Source organism: Tiliqua scincoides, chromosome 2 (genome assembly GCF_035046505.1).
Source record: "Tiliqua scincoides isolate rTilSci1 chromosome 2, rTilSci1.hap2, whole genome shotgun sequence".
NCBI classification, from domain to species: domain Eukaryota; kingdom Metazoa; phylum Chordata; class Lepidosauria; order Squamata; family Scincidae; genus Tiliqua; species Tiliqua scincoides.
Window position 1 is genome coordinate 224841656 of NC_089822.1, and position 19741 is coordinate 224861396.

Genomic DNA, 19741 nt, shown 5'->3' on the forward strand with positions numbered 1-19741 from the left:
GTCCTACAGGCAGCACCTATATGTTGCATGTGTATACCCATAGGCACAGATGGGATTTGTGAAGGAAAAAGAGAGAAACAATAGTGATAAGATTAACACAATTACTCCCCCCACCAAAAAAACAAAAAACAAAAACAAAACACAACAAAAACCCTTGACTACTGAGTCTGTTATTACCTCACACATTTAAGGCAGGGACACAAAATAAAACCCTCAAAGTGCTTTGTATTTATACATTTTATTGTGTGTGTGTGTTTCTAGAAACCGTAAAACTATCATTAGTCCTGAAAATCTAAAAAAAAAACAAAAACGAAGAGATTTAAAATCTTATCATACTAGGCACTGACACTGAGGACATAGTGAAATTCCACCATTCAGTCTCCCTGGGGTCCCTTAAGCACGTGTACTTAAAGTCTGTGAGAAGGAAAAACTCAGCTGATTTTCCTTCCCGAGGAGGCAATTTTGTTTAGGCAGACTGTGGTCAGATTTTCCTGTGGCAGAGAACTCTCAAAGCACTGTGAGCAGAAAAGGCCTACTCTTCCCAGCACCAAGCCTCGAAGGATACAGAACTCCATTTATCCACAAAAGGGAAAACCCACCGTAGTCCTAGATGAGCCTTCGAATGAGCTGCAATCCAATATGGAACACATAAAAACCGACTGCCTGAGGTTTCGAAGAAAGCATTTACAAAGTCCATAATCAGGGCTGCCCCTTGTCAACAGGATTCTATGTACAAAAGCGTGCAGACTCTGAGAGCAGCTTCAGAGGTGACACTGAGGTGCTGAGGGAAGGGGTGGAAGCACAACTGTCTCAGGTTCTAGCACTGACTTCAAATCAGCATCTGTCTTGTTCAATATAGTCAGCATGTTTCACTTCCAGGCAGCAGGGAGAAACCGATGTGGAGATACACTGCACATCTCGGGGGGGGGGGGAATTTGACTTTGGGCAAAAGAAATGAGAAAACAGGGACTATGAAGCACTTGCTCTCCTGTTTCCACTGTTCCACTCACATCAGAAACTGCTCTGCCTTTCAACATTTTATGGATACATAGATGTGTCTTGAGACATGCAAAGAGACAATGAAAGGCTTCACTATCCAGTTTTGGCGCTTCTGTGCCTTTTTTTCCTTGGCTTCCAGATATATTCCTCTAGCTTTAGCCACTTTCCAACTTATTACTTCCTTTGGCTACCACAACGTCAAACTCTATGGAAAGGCAAATAAAGCACGAACAGGCAAGCTGAGTCATTTAATGCAAAATACACAAATGCCCATGTGCGCATTACAGTGCGCAAGGTATTGAGAAGCGGAATCTGAGCGCCCGTGTAGTGCAAAGTTTTGGTATTCCTAGTGTAGAATTTGCATTTTGTTTTATTTGGTGTAGAGTGTGAGCAGCCCATAATTCTATTTCTGTGGAACCCTATGAAAAAAGGCAGAGAAAGCGGAACATCCTCATCTAGGACATAATCTAAAGCCCTCTGAGATCAGTGGATAGCCTTCCATTAATGTCAGTGCCCTTCCCTGATGTCGACGTGTGTGGCCAGGCCTTTCGAGAACACTTCTCAATCAATCAAAAGGCAGGCTGGAGCAGAGTAGGCCACAACCTTTCATGGCTAGTCACTGCTGCCCCTTCAAAGCTGCAGTTTACATTGATGCAACTTCATTGGTAGACACATCTATGCAGTGTTGAGGTCAAAAGGGAGGGATATGCAACCCATCCCAGTTTAAGGACCTGGATGTCCTTCTCTTTTTCCAATACCCTGTTGGACCGTGTCAAAAGCACCGTAGTGAGACTTCTCACTTGTCAGAATAGTAGGCAGATCAATATTGTAGCAATGTCCCTTTAGTTTCCCGATACCATTTTCGGTCCACTGAGTGACCACTCCGCATGAAAGCAAACTGCCAGGAACCCAGTGCCCAGGAGATCTCCTAACGCAGTGAGGTAGGGGATGGAGAAGTTGTCGGGATCCAGACCCTTCCGCCACATCAGCCGCACAATCAGGTCAGCCACGTAGAGCAAGATGATAACCTGTGAACACATACATGGCTAGAGTCACCAGTGTGATCCACACTCAAAGAGACCATAGTTCCATTTGAGCTTGGCACAGTGAGAGCACTGAGGGCACAATCCTAACCAACATTCAAGCATTGACTTAGCTGCAATGCAGCCCCAAGGTAAGGTAACAAACATGCCCTTGCCTTGAGGAGGCCTCCTTGACTGCTTCCCCATTGCAGGTTGCACTGCACACCACATTGGCACAGCTATGTCAGTGCTAGAAAGTTGGTTAGGATTGCGCTCTGAATCAATAACAATGAAGCATGGAAGAACTCCGGCATCAGATCCATGGACTGCCTGGACCATGTCTCAAAGGGCAAAAATATCATGGCAAAACTAAGGAATGGAATTGTTGCCATTTATTACTGTTGCGGGAGAGTGTTGTGATTCATGTTACATTTTGATTTTTAGATGGGTGTTAGATGAGTGGGTGCTTCTGTTTATGTGTGAGCAAGGAAATGATTTCGATCAGTTTTTCTGAACCAGAGGTGGTACTCGTATCACCAGTGGTACTTGAAGTGGTGTCTGATGGTACTCACGGAAACCCCAGACTCCTGCTACCTGGCAGTGAGACCAGCAACGCAACATGACAAACAGTGATAGGAGGCTTGGCTCGGTGTGCAGAACTCCAGTGTGCATTTTTCGTGTGCACGATAAAGCCCTTCCATCTACCCTGAGCCTTTTACTGGTGATTGTTTCATCATGCTTGGTACTCCCTGGTAGTACTTCCAATAGGTGGAACATGCAAAGTGGTGTCGTGGGGGACAAACGTCGAGAAACACTGACTTAGATGGCAGGAGTTTTGATGTGCCTTAGGGCCCAAACCTATCCAACTTCTCAGCGCTGGTGCAGCCACGCCAACAGGACATGCACTGCATCCTGCAGTTGAGGAGGGGGTCAGTTACGGAAGCCTCCTCAGCGTAAGGGAATGTTTGTTTCCCTACCTTGGAGTTGCATTGCAGCTGCATCAATGATGGAAAGTTGGATAGGATTGGACCCTCAAAGTCATTTTGCAATGTCCAGCTGCCAGCAAAATTGGAATGCCATTTGGCTCTGGCTTCCATGTGTACCAGAAAGAATTCAGTGTACCATAAATTTTACTGGTGCCATAAGGTAGCCTTTGATCAGAGACAAGGGAAGGATGGGTGATAAGAAGATGACCAGACAGACTGCGTGAGATGGAAGGTTAAAATGATTGTGCCAAGGAAGTAGGACAAGATAACACTGGATGACAGAGAAAGAGAGAAAGACAAAGAGAGAGAAAGCTCTGACCGAGAAACAGAGATTAGAGGTGCACACATCAAACTCCAGCCCAAAAGACTGGGCTACACTGGGGCTGCCACCTTGGTTGTATACCTGCATAAGTGTGACTGCATAGCAACAAAATTACTTTACATAGGAACTAACTGACAAGCTAACAGAATTAATTCTATGCCTTTTGTAATCAGAATGAACCTTTTATAACAGGTCAACAAGTCGGGCTTTGGACACATTCTCAAGCAGCTGCAAAGCCCTCCTCAATCAGATCCGTGGGTTATGCTGGGTTAGAGCCTGATCACCTCTGGCCCAGCAGGGCAAATCCTGCCTGATGTGAGGCCTGTGAGGGTGCATCAGTGGGATCTTAATGAATCTAATACAGGTAACTCAGCGGTGCAAAGTTATAGGAAACAGAGCCTAGCTCCCAAAAACATCTTCTGTGCAAACATTACTGAAAGGAACTGGAATGCTGTAGCAGCTTATCTGGGTTCTTGGGCACATCTCATTCATGTCCACAGACTTTAGAAGGGAGATGTTCTGCAGTAGCACCTTTAAATAGATTTTCACCAGTAATGTGGTACAAAAAGGTACAATAACTTCAAGTGTGAATGGTGTAAATTGAGAAATCTAAGAAAGATGGAGATCAGAATGGTGGCATAATGTTCCCTTCATTCACTAATGTGCTGCAGATCACACTCTTATTCTAAAGCTCAGTTTCTGGTTACCTGCAGGAGACCAGCGGTCAGGTAAAGCATCACAAAGCTGAAGCTGAGTGTTGTGTGGCCTCCCTCAAAGACATGAATGGTGTAGAGAAAGACCAGATGCCCTGGAACCACAAGCAGGACCAGGACGCGAGCTGACTTGGAATTTACCCCTGCAGAGGACAGAAAGCAAATTATATCGCAACAATAGTACTATAAAGCGGAATGAGATAAACGTTCTCTTGAAATAAGATTCCGATCAAATAAGCTAATTCCAAGATTTCGAATCTTCCAAATAAGATTCCAGGAATCCTGCACCGATTCCATTCAGTTGCAGTTGAACGGCACTGCAATTCAAACACTGCCATGAATTGTGTTCTCAGTCACCTGCCTGGCACAGGTCGTTGGAAACCGTTTTCTGAAAGATACATAAAATCTTCCAGAAGGATCTGTCACTGGGAGTTGGAAAGGTACAAAATGGCTCCCATTTGAAAACCACTTCAAATGGCTTTTTGTGATGGCTGTCTCCATCTGACAAGGTGTTGCCGTATACAGGTTGCGTCTCAGCATCCGGAGGGTTCCGTTTCAGGAATCTCCACAGATGCTAATGTTTGCGTTAAACATTTCTTTAGGCAGCAGTTAAAAAAAAAAAAGCCTGCTTACCATGGTAATGAAGCAGGTAGGCAGGCATGAATCTCCCTCTCCTGAGTTTAGAACTGCTTAGTTTCAGCTGGGAGACAGACCCCTCCCTTCACCTTGGAGCAGCAAAGAATGCAAAGTGACAATCACTTCCCAACTGCTTTGCATTCCAGGGGGAAGGGAGGAGTCCATCTCCCAGCTGAAACTAAGACGTTCTAAGCCCCCTAGAAGGAGAGAGACATTGAATGATTGTATGCTTGCAGCATAACCATGTAAGCAGGTTATTTTTAAACCGAAAGGGATCTTTATCTTTTAATTTAATGGGTCAACTACATTCCAGTTGAGGTGGGTGAAAAAAATCTACTGATAATTAGGTTATACCTGTATCTGATCAATTTGGAGAGGTTCTCTGTGCCACATCAAAAACAGATTCAACATTAATTTTAATGTCAATAATTTACAGCAGAGAAACTGTATGGCCAGGGCTTTTCCACTGCAACCCTCCTCCCTTTGCCACTTCTGCCTAAGATGCTGTCAACACACATCCAGCATCCGGGAGAAACCTATCTGAGGCAGAAGGTTTTGTAAGCAGCAATTGGAAGGTGAAGGGTTAAGCGCGTCTCTCCTGCCTGACTTTCTCTGCTACCATCATTTTCCAGTGTTTTGGCGGCAGTCCACATTCCAAGATGAGGGTCTGCCACCAAATATTTGACTCCATCCTCACAGAGAAAAGAGAATAATTTTCCTTGAAAAATATAAATGGTGTCCCTTTCCCCACAACCTCCAAAGAACAGGGCAAAAGCACCCTGGAGGCCAGCTTTCAGTAAAAGCAGGAAAACCAGCTTCACCTTTAGAACTTCACCTGCAGCAAGTTCAAAACCCATTTCCTGGCAGCTAAAGCGCTCCCTGTGGGTTCAATGTGCCTGCATAAAGAGCCAGGACCTAATGACCATTCCCTACCTGAAGTGAAGAAGGTGGTGCATGGGTTCGGACAGTGCTGCCTCATCTTGTACGGTAGGACTCCAGGCATGCTCCAGAAGTGCAGAAACGTGGAGATGCGGCTGGCCTGGATGGCAACCAAATTGCCACCGACACCTACAAAGCAGAATTGCAGAACAGACCTTACGAGTGTCCATCGACAATTGGATGACAGTTTTTCCAGTGCGTTTGTCTAGAGCTCCCTGGAAGGACAGCGGCCAGTCAGCATCCACTCAGATGCTCTCTGGGCACGAAGGCTAAGCACAGGTCTAGCTCAAGAGACCCTGACCTGTTCTGAAAAAAGTGCATAATCCCCATTGCCATAGTAGGCAAGATCATTCCAGACTCCACAGCTCACCAGTTTGCTGCAAGGCAGGATGAGGTGCTATCTGCTACTTACAGGTGAGCCACAAGCACTCAGTGCTCAGTGATGGAGAGCTGCTAGTCCTTCATTCTGTCTCCTTTGCACCTGGTGGTGCTGCACCCGGATTTGTGTGTGGGAGGTAAGCAAGCTTGTCCATCCAGGTCACAAAGTCCTGCTTGGTGTTCCAGCATAATCAGGAAGGAGCTGGATAAGCAGGAGACCATGGTGGTTGGGAGGTGGTGGCAACACACGATCCTCTGCCTCCCTGGAAGTTCTACCCACATACAAATGGACAGAGACCATGGGGAGACTACAGCCCAATAGTACAGTAGCCCCTCTTCACCACAAGCATCCTTCATAAACCTCTAAGGAGACAGGAGGCTGCCCACAATTTGAGTCATATCCTAGTGCTACATGGATGCAGGATCACATGGGTGTTTCTCTTTTTCCCCCCACTGAAATCCAATATCTCTCCAAATATTTCTGCTGGTTCTAAAAATGAGGACTATCCCCCTTTATCACATCACGTGGTCTCTGGATATTCAGGAATATATATTGTAAGGCTGCAATCCCTATACATACTTTGGGCATAATCCTATGCAAGTCTACTCAGAAGTCCCACTGTGTTCAGTATGGCTTCCTTCTAGGAAAGCGTGGATAAGATTGCAGCCCTAGGTGGGAATAGGTTCCATAGAATTAAAGGGGACTTACTTTTTTTTTTAATTAATAATTAATAACTATTGATATACCGCTTTTTAACAAAAAGTTCCCATAGTGGTTTACAGAAAAAAAATCAAATAACTAATGGCTCCCTGTCCCAAAAGGGCTCACAATCTAAAAATATGCTCTGAGCAAACATGCATTGGATAGTACTGTTTGTTGACCAAATGCTCACCACTTGTGCTATATCTACAAACCGGTTTTATCCTTGTGCCTTTCTTTGAAGACACGTTCCCACCTACAGTATAAGCAGATCTTTATTACATAAGCGTAGATAGCTAACGCAGTGATTGGCTGTGAAACCACCTGATATATACCTGTGCTGCTGCAATGACTGAGCGCAATCCTAAATTGTGCAAATCCCTTGCTTCATCTTCTGGGTGTAGCGAATGTGTGGTAAAGCATGTTTGTGCCACTGTGGGAGTCAGGGAAGCCAGCGCAAGAACGCGCACTGGCCTCCCCATGCTGAATCCAGCCCTGGCAAAGGTAAATTCGCACTGCTGGCACGGTGACAGTGCGGGGATTTGGGGAGCGTGGGTGGAGGGCATATGGGGGCATTCCAGCATGGGGGGAGAGTGGGCGGCAAGCAGGCCAAGCCCAGGAGGGAGGTGGGATTGACCTCCGGCACTTAGGCCGAATCCTAACCCTCCTCCCAAGCAGCCCGGCCTTACCCCAGGCTGCTCGTATCTGCGGCAGCAATTTAGCTGGCACAGATCTGAGTAGCCCCATTGAGGTAGCTCTGACAGAAGCTACTGTACTCCAAGTTCCCTTACTTCAAGTTGTGCCAGGTCCACCTCCTACCCTGTACTGGATACAGCACAGGCCAGCTGGCCTTCCTGTTCCAGCATAGGTTAGGATAGGGCTGCGAATGTGCAATGCCTATTCTGAGAGAAGGAAAACAGAAAGGTATGTGAACACCCACTGCCTAGCTGCAGGAGGCAGACAGCTTCTGAAGGGCTTAAAAATTCTGCATTTCGCAAAGGTCTCCCTTTCATTTCCTTTCTTGTCAAAATGCCTCTTCTAGCATGTTCATGTTGCATAACAGAAGTAGTTTCTCATGCTCAGTACGCAAGAAAAACCTCATAAAGAAACTGAAAAAGGAAGGTGTCCCGTCCCTCCAAGTGAACGTCTCCTTTCCAGTGTTCTACACTGTCATGAGTATCACCCAGAAAGTCAGGGAGAGATTAGAGGAAATTCCAAACCCTGGCAGGATGCAACCCACACCCTTTCACCAGCCTCATCCACCTAACCCTTGAGGATAATGTGGTCCACTTATAACACCATAAACACCCAGGTCCTTTTGAAATACATTCCCTTGGTTAATGAAAGGGATTACACGTAACCCTCAGAACAGAAGATCTTTATTACAAGAAAAGATTAGTACTTAAGGGAGCCCTGGTTGCTCCATAAACATTAGTATCATGCATTTACAGTAGCATATAAAACAAGAACAGTTAGCTAGCTTGTCTACAGGATAGTCAGGTTACTGAGTTACCAACATTGCAGGACAGTCAGCTGCATAATACTCCATCAGCTGCCTTCTAACATGCTCCAGCATCAGACATGCTAATCCAAGCTTCTTCCCCTCCCATCCTCCCTCTCTGTGAACACACACCCAGGTTTTATACTCCAAATTACAAATGAACCGCACCTGGACAGCCTCAGTCTTCCTTCTACTTAACAACCAGTTTACAAGGCCACTTGCCCAACAATCTTTGGCAATGATGGGCCTTTCCTCCAGGAAGTATCTGGCACAAACCCCATCTCTGCTGGGCCAGCAGCTGCTTTTAACTCCACTCCTTCGACATGAACAGAGGACCCTTTCAATTTTAACACATTTTGAAAGCCAACACAACAGGCTTTCAGTTGCCCATTTTTGCCTCACTGTTTCAAGGTGTATGAAAATGCCCATGATTTAACAAACAAGTGTGGTGCAGTAGATATAATGCAAAGTTGAACTGGAAAGACTTGGGTTCAAATCCCTACTCTATCATAAGGCTCACTGGATGATTTTGGACTGGTCCTACAGATCTGAAGTTGCTAAACTACATGCTTAAGTAGATAATGCTCTACATAAGAATCAGGGCTTCTTTCACCTTTGGTTCTAAAAATGGACATTCTGGTCCAAGAATTGTGAAGGTGAAACAAGAACTGCCTGTTTTCATTTGAAAGCTCATGCCTCCAGCCACCATACCCCACTATTTATTAACAAGTAAAATCCAAAGAAGAATCAGCTTACCATTGATAACAGGGGTGAAGACAGCCATGCCTCTAAAGTTTGGATTTGTCATAGTTTTGTCCAAGATCAGTCCCCCAAAGCTGTGTAGTTTAAAACAAACAAACAAAAAACTATGAACTTATTCTGTACCCATTAGTCTCCACTACCCAGAGACCAAATAAATAATCAGAAGCAGTATCCGTGCTTTTAAATCTATGAATGTATTTTTCCCATTCTACTCACCTACGCCTATTTAAATCTGCCCATATATTCTTGGCCCTTGCATTCTACATTCACCACTACACTCACCACTGCATTCCGTGGTGGTGGGGGGCAGTCACGGAGACCTCTTCAAGATAAGGGAACATTTGTTCTCTTACCTTGGGGCTTCACAGTGGCTGCATTGGCACTGGAAAGTTGATTAGGATTGGGGTTCTATCTATGTGAAGTTGCATGTTGCCTAGCTTTCCGAATTCTAGGAAGAAGGTAAATATGGTTCACAAGGGACTTTTAATTGTCTGCTATCATGAAAGTTTTAATAATCAGCTGCTGTTTTAGATGTCTGTGTAAACCATCTTCTGTATATATCTTCTGTATATATATAAATATAGCCTTGAGTAAGGTGGGACAGACATTTTTAAAAAAAACTATACCAAATAATTAGTGTTGGGGAGTTGTCTGGCCTCTTGGACAGAACCTCCCTTTTGGAGATGCTAGATCAGATCATAAGCACAAGACAGTCAAGGGTGGAGGGGCTGGTCCCTACGCACATGTATGTAACGTGATAATACAACACAAGGTAATTCACAGCTAAACCTGTGAAGTGACCCTACTGAAAAGAATTCTGTTCCAGAGGGGATGTGAAAGTTCTATCTTTGGTGACTGATCTGTGGCAGATCATTTATCCACATACAAATCACTGGTTGATGCTGCATCAAGTGAGGAACACAGATGATGCAGCCCCCCAAGACTGCCTCTCTGTGTGTGTTTAAACAAGGTGCATTTTTACAACATACTTTCCCAAAACAGGGGAAAGAAACTCTCTGGTACAAGCAGAAAACCATCAAAACAGATTAAAGAGATTATCCCATGGTCAGTGTCAGGAATAAGAACTCAGGCCACAATCCTATATACTTGTACCTGAGAAAAAGTCTCATTGAACTCAGTGAGACTTACTTCCGAGTAAGCACGCCTAGACATTGCCCTGTCAGTCTGTTAAATTCAAAACTGCCCACAAGGCTCCTTCCTACTCAATGACAATTACCTGCTGATGGACATTGCAACAATGACTGGCTGCCACCCAGACTTCAAGACTTCAGCAATGGAAGGACTCTGCTTGGCGATAGCAACCCAGAGAGGAATCAAGACGATAAAGAGGGCACATATTGAGGGCGAAAGATATTTCATATCTGTCAAGGAAAAGAAGGCAACAGATTATTGCATCCATCTTTTGTTTTGCAAGGCCATGAAAACCTCATGACCTAGACAAAATCATCCTACTGTTTTTCCCAGAGTGGAAGAATTGATGTGGTTATGGGTACCCTAGTCCAATGGCTCCCGGACTGAAAACATATGATATGGGTCTTTTCCGTCCATCTTCTTTGGTCATCAACTTGCAAAACTGGTTGTCATGACAAATGTATTGATTATCAAACTGGAAAACATTTAAACACCAATAAGAATACCCCGTGTTACATCAAGCAAGAGAGAAGAACATAAGGAATATAAACACAATAGTAGGCCCAATGAAGAGAATGCCAGTTCTGTTTGAAGACCCACTGAAGCCAATAGAACAGAGAATCACCATGACTGACTTATAACCCAGTTCTGTTTCCCCCCCCCCCCGCACTACTGCAAAATGGCTACTTCTGGGTGGGGGGCAGTTGCAGAGGTCTCCTCTGGGTAACAGAACCATTTTGGGCAGGAACCATTTTTTAAAAATTTATTTCACCATTTAAATTGTCTTTTGAACTTTCAGGTTGAAAAGCTGTTCACAAATATTTCTTAATAATAGTAAGTAAAAAAAAAAACCCTATATGGGCAAATAGACTGATCTGGAATGATTACTGCAAGCGTTCTTCAAAGCCCCCAGGCAGCTGGGCTGCAGGAACATGGTTTACCAGTTTCCTTTAGCCTGGTTCCACTTCTCCTGTTCTTTCCTTCCTTTCTGAAGAAGTGCAACCTTGGACTGACCTTCAGAAGAGCTTTACAAAAGAGGCAGACAGAATGCTGCAGTTGGAGAAAATGAGATGACTCAGAAGCAGAAGGAAGGAAGCTTCAGAAGCACCTTCAAGCAATGGGGAGCATGCCAGGCCTTTTGATATGCTAACCATCTCCCTTGGAGGCCTCTCCATCTGCTCTTTGTAACTGGTCCAAAGCGAGGCCAGTCGCAACACATTTTGCAGGTAATGAGGCAGAGAAGGCATTCATAACATAGATTCTATTTTTTTTCCCCCAAAGACGTTGTCAACACCTCCGGCTAGAAGGCTGATGCTTTTAATCGCAAAAGTTTTATCAATCACAGACCATGTCGCCCAGCAAAGAAATGCAGCCTCCTCTGGGGAATGTAGGGTAGGATTGTCAACAGTAGCATACAGCATCCAGAACCCCCTCTGGCGATACCAGGCGGAAAGCGTGCTTGTTGTTGCAGGGGCAGAAAAAGAAAAAGTTGACTGTTATCAGCCTGGTTTTATAACTGGAATTGGGGAGGGGGGAACATTTGGCCCTCTGCACACCCACAATCTTCAGGCCTCCATGGAGGTAGGATTATTTAGCTGTCAAGCATCAGAGTCTGGCAGAGAAAGGGAACCAGCTGGAATTTCAACAGATGCTACTTTGACATTGCTGGGCTGCTCAGACAAGAGGAAAAAGCCTGTTGAACTGTCTTTTGCTGATTAAAGGCACAGTAGCCCTTTTGCTCTTTGCATCTGACCACCCTAATTTCACAATGTTCATGAGAGACATTTTTATGTCATCCTGTCTCCAAGAAACTTAGAATGGGGAACATGGGATTCCCCCATCCCCAATTTTATCCCTGCAAAAATTCAGAGGTTTTCAAACCGGGGTATCGTAACACCCCAGTCTGAGAAGCTCTATCTTTGCCCCTTTAAGGGGTTGGGAAAGGGGTAATGCAGTGACACGATCCCCAGGATCACTCCTCTGCCAGGGGCAACAGGGACTTCATTTTACTTACCAAGATCAGCAGCAACCTCCACAGGGCTTGGAAAATCTAAAAATAAAGATCACAACCCACTTCTGGTTTCACAATCGAAAACCGAAACTGGGCCGTGGTCTTTATTTTTAGATTTTCCAAGGCTTGGGGAGCCCTGCAAAGGCTTCTTGCACCCCCAGGAGGCTGCTGCTGATATTGATGAGTAAAACCGAGCCCCTGTTGCCCCTGGCAGTGGTACGATCCTGGGGATTGCGTCACCGGATTCCACCCCCCCCCCCACAAAGATTCACAGTGGCTCCCAAACTCCCAGAGAGTTTGGGAACCGCTGAGATAGAGACTACAAGATAGTGACTGGCTCAACACTGTCCAGTGAGAATCATGACTGGGCAGCAATTGGAACCTGGGTTTAAAATGGATTTGGACTCTGGCCTGAGTCCAACTACCTACCAAGAACACAACATCACTGGCTGTCTGATTTTGCAAGTGTCTGAAGGCTGAACTGGGAGGGGATTATTAGACCTCTGCTCAAATGTGGGGTGCCTGCCGGCCAGTGAAATGAGTAACAGGATGCAGGAAACTACTAAGTAGCCCACGTTCTCAACTCACAATGTTTAGTCACAGCTTGGGTGGCTACTGCTAGAAATTTCCAAAAACACGTCCTCAACCAGTGAAAAACAGAAAAAATCACCAAAGTCCCAGCTGTTTTCCTCAGAATCTGCTCAAGGACTATGGAGCAACATTCCTAAATTTCAGTGAAAATGTACAACAGCTTAGACATGCACCCTTGTGATGTACCACATGGGCTTCCCTAACTAGAAAGGCAGTTCAGCAGTGGAGTTAGTTGCCTAGCAAATATTCCGCTCCCTTCTTGCTTTAGTGGTTTCACAGAAAGGAAGATGGAGAAAGCACAGGCCAGAGATAATTCATATACACAAGTAGCTCTCCCATACCAAGTCAGATCATTGGTTCAGCTCACTTGCTACTCTCCGTACTGACTGGCAGAGGCTCTTGAGGGTTTGAGGTGGGGGTATTTTCCTACCCTCCCTGAAAATAGCAGGGACTGAACCTGGGACCTTCTGTACACAAAGCAGGGTCTCTACCACTGAGTTAGGGTCTCGGCTCCAATAAAAAGTGATCCTGCTGTACAGCCATAAGAACATAAGAACAGCCCCACTGGATCAGACCATAGGCCCATCTAGTCCAGCTTCCTGTATCTCACAGCGGCCCACCAAATGCCCCAGGGAGCACACCAGATAACAAGAGACCTCATCCTGGTGCCCTCCCTTGCATCTGGCATTAGTTGCTCTATTTTGCACCTTTTCCATTTCCACTATGTCCTTTTTGAGATGTGGCGACCAGAACTGGACACAATACTCCAGGTGTGGCCTTACCATCGATTTGTACAACGGCATTATAATATCAGCCGTTTTGTTCTCAATACCTCTTCTAATGATCCCAAGCATAGAATTGGCCTTCTTTACTGCTGCCGCACACTGGGTCAACACTTTCATCCACCACCACCCCAAGATCTCTCTCCTGATCTGTCACAGACAGCTTAGAACCCATCAGCCTATATGTGAAGTTTTGATTTTTTGCCCCAATGTGCATGACTTTACACTTACTGACACTGAAGCGCATCTGAAGCCAGGGTGTCTAACAGTGCAGAAGAGGAAATTTGGAAGGTGCACTTTTACTTTTTCCTTCAACTCTATGACAGACAAGAGCATGCAAAAATTCCTTTGTCCATCTATTAAGGAGTCAAGTACTTTTATTTCAATTTAGTAAGTTTATTCAGAGCAGGACAATGGACTGGATCATTTGTGGAACCCTGGACTGCAAGTCAGTGATCTTCTATAGCCACCAATCCATACAATCCCAGTCTCTCTTAGTTGGTTCCTGAGACTGACCCCATTACACTGAATTAAATAAACCAAGCAGCTTCACCAAGCCTGCAGGTTTTGACCAGGCAGGACAAAGTTGTCCCTTCTTGCATTTCCGATCCAGCCTAGCAATGTTTCTCCCTGCCAACATGGGTCACTGCCTTGGGAAAGGCCCCACTTCTATAGATCTCCTGGGCAGAAATGTCAAGTTGCTCTCAATGACATACCCATGTACTTGAAGAGGGTGCTGCTGATCCCAGCCAGCAGGGAAATGGTTATCAGGTCTCCAAGGCTAGCTGCTATGGGCGTGGCAACATTATCTGGGTTTATCCCAAACTTTCTTGCACCAATGATCACAACAATCATCACCAGACCTAGGAAAGAAAGAAAGTCATCAGATGATCAAACCATAAATGGGCAGTGGGATTGCAGAGGAGGGGAGGGGTGTGTGTGTGTGTGTGTGTTTGTGCATGCGTGTGTGTTGCAGGGGGTGCAGGAATTAGAATCGCAGGGGAAGTCAGAAACAGAAGAATCTGCCTGGGCACAGGTAGATGATGCTCCAGCACAGACAAGAGGGTGCTTATCTACTTGACAGCAATAGTAAGCCTACGCGGGAACAAAATGCTGAAAAACAGAAGACTTTAAGAAAAACAAGGAACTTCTGACCTACAAACACAGACCGCTCTCTGGGGAGTTTGTCTTCATGCATATGCACCTGAAAGCAAAAATGTCTTAACTCACTATACTCAGGGGATTTGTTTCCGCTAGAGCTGTTTGCCAGTGAATTCAGCCTGAAGCAAAATCTGAGGTATCTTTGGAGAATTTTGCAAAAAAGCAGAACATGACACAGTTAAGTGACAAGATGGAGGAAGTCTGCAGAGGCCTCGCTAGAAGGCTTACAAATACCCGTTCAACCTAGAAGCGAGCACACTACCTTTTGTACTGGTGGTATCCATTTTTGGCAATCACTTGTAAACCGTACAAACACACACACACACAACACATGTACACAAACAGAACATATTACTAAAGCCTGCTGGTTCAAGTTTGGGTTTCTGTTTGTTACATTCAAAGCTGAATACATGGGCTCTCCCTCCACTTCCACCCTGGTTTTAAATGCTGCTTTCTTAGTGTGGCTTCTACACCAATTTTTCTTTTCCTATCTAGAGTCTTTTCCAGGAGCAGTAGCAGTGTCTTCCCCTAGCCCTACTGTCACACCAGACCCAATCCGATAGTCACCTTCTGGCAGCCAGGAGTCTTGCTGCAAGAAAAAAACGGGAGGCCTATCTTACAGAATTCTCCAAGGCCCAGATCAAACATGCAGAAACCCACTTGGAAATGAGTATTTCCCACAGAATAGCTGTGCGTGTAGATGCCAAACCCACGTGGGTTGCCTTATCCGTGAGTGCTTCCCTACAGAATAAGCCAAGTGCCTTTTGAACCCTTTCATTCCGTGAGTTAAGAATCTTCTGTGTGGGTCTGGAAAGCATGATTGCAAAACTTGCATGATATCTTGGAGTTTGGAGCCCCTGGAGGAGGTGAAACAGTGCCCCAGACACTCTTGGTGATGCCCTCCTTCACCAGAGTGTCCTCTGTCCTCCCCTTGTTTTCAGTTATAAAGGGCAGCTGTCTCTACTCCCTTGCTTGCGGTGCAGGACAGAGAGCAGTGAAAGCAGCTTTTGCTTGACCTTTTGCTCTGTGGCTGTGGTTGGGATCGGGGCAGAGAGGAGAGGGCAGAGGAAGTCCCCCTTCAGGACAGCCAGGAGCCTCTCTTGTTCTATCCTCTTGCTGCTGGAGGGAGAAAGGAAGAGGTACTGCGGGTGCCACCATTTATATTACCCTATACATGTCTGTTTAGAAGTAAGTCCCTTCGTGTTAAGTGACTCCCGGGGAAGCGTATACAGCTTACAATAAAACCCACACAAAAGTACAACATAAATAGGGAATGAGGGTGCATCTGTATGACTCATCTGATCCATGCTAGTATCTATGGTCCAAGCTATAGTTGTTTCTTCCAGAAAGGAGGGGAGGGGCAGAAGGAGTGCCTTCTGACACTCACAACAAATCAGCTACCAAAGGGGAGAGGCAAAGAAAGGATGCACACTTTCAAAGGCCTGGAGAAAGGACAATGAGAGCCCAACTGAGTTTGAGGAGCGATGTGACTTTATGAAACTCACCCAGTGATAGGGCCGCAATGAAGGCTGTCGTCACACTGCTGGCACATAGCACAGCGGCTTGGTTCAGCTCCATGTGCCCCTTGGACATTGACCCTAAGAGGACAGCTGCCACAGCTGCCAGAAGCCCCACCACTGTGGCCTGGACCTGTGGAGCAAAATGTAGTTCAGGTCAGAAGCACTCAGGAGATCATAGGATGGTGGCAGCTCACAAGCATTTCCCACAGGCATCTGGTTTGGTACACAGAGATACACTACATCAGCGGTTCTCAAACTGTGGGTTATGACCCTATTTGTGGGGGGTTGAGGGGCTGGACTTACTCAGAAACCGCAAGATAGCTTCAGCATAGAGCTGGTACATGACCCCTTCATTGGCTGTGTCATGTCCCAGAAAGCCTTGCGGCCTTGCATTCTAGTGTGCGATCTGGAAGCCCCAAAGGCATTCTGGGACATGGTGCAATCGCTGTGGCCAACAGAGTAAGTTGTGGTGGTGAAAAATTTGAGAACCGCTGCACTGCACCTTACATGTGTGCAAGGAAGCTCTAGTGCAGAGATTTGGTTTTGTTTGGAACTGAAAAGCAACTTCAAGAGGACCCATTTTGAGAGGTGAAAAGGAGATTAAGAACATGTGTGTGTGTGTCTGTGTGTCTGTGTGTCTGTGCATGCTAAAAACTTTCCCACTTCATCTCTCTCTCTCTCTCTCTCTCTTTTTCTGTGTGTGTGTGTGTGTGTGTGTGTGTGTGTGTGTGTGTGTGTGTGTGTGTGTGAGAGAGAGAGAGAGAGAGAGAGAGAGAGAGAGAGAGAGAGAGAGAGAGAGAGAGAACTGTTTTCCCCCCTGTAGAGTCAGACACATGTTGAGGGCAATATCTGGATCCCTGCTGTGGGAAAAATGGGCGGAGAGAGAAATATTGGAAGTGGCAGAAAAACTGTTCCCACCATTTCTCCACTCAAAATAGCTCTTCACACACTTGCTTTTCAGTTTAAAAGAAAAGGCATCAGGGCTTCTTTATATGCATTTATGTGCAATGTGTAGTTTGCCCCTCAGACCAAATCACTATTTACCCTCAAGAAAGTCATCATTTCACTCCAAGGACAACATGTTATTAAGAAGAAGATGGTGAAAGGGAGTCAGTTTCATTTTTAGCAATCCTCAGAGTTGCTTCCCATGCCACCTTTTTACCTGCAACACAGCAACCATTGTACTTGATGCAGGCTTTTCATTTCAGAGTGAAAAGATGTAGTGAGAAGCTGACGTTGACCCTGGCTCCCTGCAACATCTTTTGACTGTGGAATAAGTTTATGAATCACAACAGAAATGTCAGAGGTATACTGTGGGGACAAGCTTTTAGCACCCTCTAAACTGAAATGTGAGAAGCGTCCCTCAACCTCAGTAGCATTTGGCATCCTTAGGTCCTTATCATTCAAACTCAAGATAGCTTGACATGGTCCATGAAAGCGCACTACTGCTCTCTGGTGGTTGAAAACACACACACACATGCTATTGTACATCATAGTATCTACACTATACAGTTATATCCACTTGACACCACTGTAATGGACATGGATTCATCCCCAAAAAAATCCTGTGAACTGTAGTTGCACAAGGTGCTGAGAATTCTCTGTTGGACATCTCTAACCTGCCCTTCCCTTGCAGAACTACAATTCCTAGAATTTCCTGGGAAGACAACTGACTATTGAATCAATAAATCTGTAGTGAGAATATGCCCAACTGATTATGGCTGTTAATGAACGAATTAGAGTTTCTTAGGGCCCAATCCTATGGGCCTGCTGCACCACCAGAACTCATGTTCCAGAAGTGCACCATGCTTTACTGTGGTCACAAAAGGCAATTCACCATTCCGAGCAGATTGGCCACATGGCCACAGCAGCCTGTGAAGAAGCCCTGGGGCTGGAACAGGGCAGAGAAGGAATGGGGCAGAGACCAGGGTAGGGTGTGTATATGTGTGCAGAGGCTGGGAAGAGGGCAGTATCAGTGGAAGAAGAGCCACTGATATCCTATCGACCTTCCCAGCCATGATCTGCCTTCCCAGGTCTTCCCACATGGACTTGTGCCAGCAGAAGCACTGGGGCAGATCTGAGTAAACCCACTGCAGCATCAGAGGCTTATCCCCGGGCATGGGAACAAATGTTTCCTTATGCAGAGGAGACCTCAGGGACTGCCACCTCCCCCAGGATATTGTCACAACCGTCACCCTTGGGGTCAAATGTCACAACCATCACCCTTGGGGTCAGGGAAAGATTAGAGGGGATTCCCAAAGCCAGGCAGGATGCAACCCACACCCTCTTCCACTAACCTAATCCACCAAACCCCTAAGGATAATGTGATCTGCTCATTTCCTTGGTCAATAAATACTGCACTTAATCTTCAATAGAAGGATTTTATTATAAAACTTTAAGGCAGCTCTAATTGCTCCATAAACATTAATACATGTGTTTCAATAGCAGAATAAAACAAGAAAAATTAGCTAACTTAACAGACTAAGGGCCCAATCCTAACCAACCTTCCAGCTCCGGTGTAGCTACACTGCAGCCCATACCTTGAGAAGGCTCCAGTGACTGCCCTTCCACCACAGGATGCAGTGCACACCCCACTGGTACAACTGCACCAGCACTGGAAAATTGGATAGGATTGGGCCTAAGAGTTACCAACATTATAAGCAGGTCAGTCATATAACATTCCTTTCAGCACAAGGACTGCTAGCCCCAGCTTCCTTCCTCTTGCTGTTCCTGTCTTCTCTGAGAACCCACACCCAGGTTTTAACCTCTAAATCAGGGGTCTCCAAACATTTTGGCCAGAGGGCCGCATCTAATATCTGGCATGGTGTTGACGGCCAGAATTTTTAATATAAAATTTATATAAATACAGATGGAACTTAGTTGAGTGAATAAATGAATGAATGGGCTCATTCAAACTCTATGGCCTTAGAACACCCTCCACATGCAACCAGAACATAGTTCAAGTCATGTTCAGCCAAGTGGGCCAGAGGCTTTCCGGGGACAAGAGGCTGGCTGCCAGCCGGATTGAGCTGGCCGCGGGCCACATCTGGCCCCCGGGCCGGGATTTGGAGACCCATGCTCTAAATTATCAATAAACAACACCTGGGTAGCCTCAGATCTTTTGCCCAGCAACCAGTTTAAAAGGTACTTGCCCAACCCCGTGACAGATATAGCATGTAGTCATAAAGCAAACTGGAATTTGTTGTGAAAGAAAGGAAATTAGGGGTTCTAGTTTTGTTTATAGATACACACTGAACAATCCCAGCCTACAGAATATGGATGGCAATAAATTTCTGGCAGGAAATAGATATATCAGATTACAGGATCACATTCATGTGAAGGTGACAACAATTTAAAAATCAAACTACACAACATTAAATTGGTCCTTGCGCTTCTTGTATGTCTTTCTCTTTAAGTATCAGAAACTGGGGTGGCAGAGGGTCATGATTGGGAGTGCAGCATGGGAAGGGTTGACCCTTTCCCCATGCTATTTTCCCAGTGAATTCCCCCGCCCCCAACATTGGTGTTGTTTGTCCCTAAATGTACAGGCCTGTAACGATAACATG

At 45.6% G+C, this 19741-nt stretch overlaps 1 protein-coding gene across 4 annotated transcripts in view; it reads right to left on the minus strand.

Annotated features, from left to right (window-relative positions):
* Positions 1 to 222: 222 nt before the first annotated feature.
* SLC41A3 (solute carrier family 41 member 3) overlaps positions 223 to 19741 on the minus strand; it is a 41814-nt gene continuing 22295 nt past the window's right edge. For all 4 annotated transcript variants that reach the window (XM_066618490.1, XM_066618491.1, XM_066618493.1 and 1 more), the window contains 7 exons: positions 16161 to 16305; positions 14211 to 14357; positions 10196 to 10340; positions 8953 to 9032; positions 5612 to 5746; positions 4037 to 4185; positions 223 to 2027 (listed from right to left, as the gene is read on the minus strand). In XM_066618490.1, coding sequence (XP_066474587.1) covers positions 1842 to 2027; positions 4037 to 4185; positions 5612 to 5746; positions 8953 to 9032; positions 10196 to 10340; positions 14211 to 14357; positions 16161 to 16305 — 987 coding nt within the window. In that variant the 3' untranslated portion in view covers positions 223 to 1841. The remainder of the gene's footprint in view (positions 2028 to 4036; positions 4186 to 5611; positions 5747 to 8952; positions 9033 to 10195; positions 10341 to 14210; positions 14358 to 16160; positions 16306 to 19741) is intronic.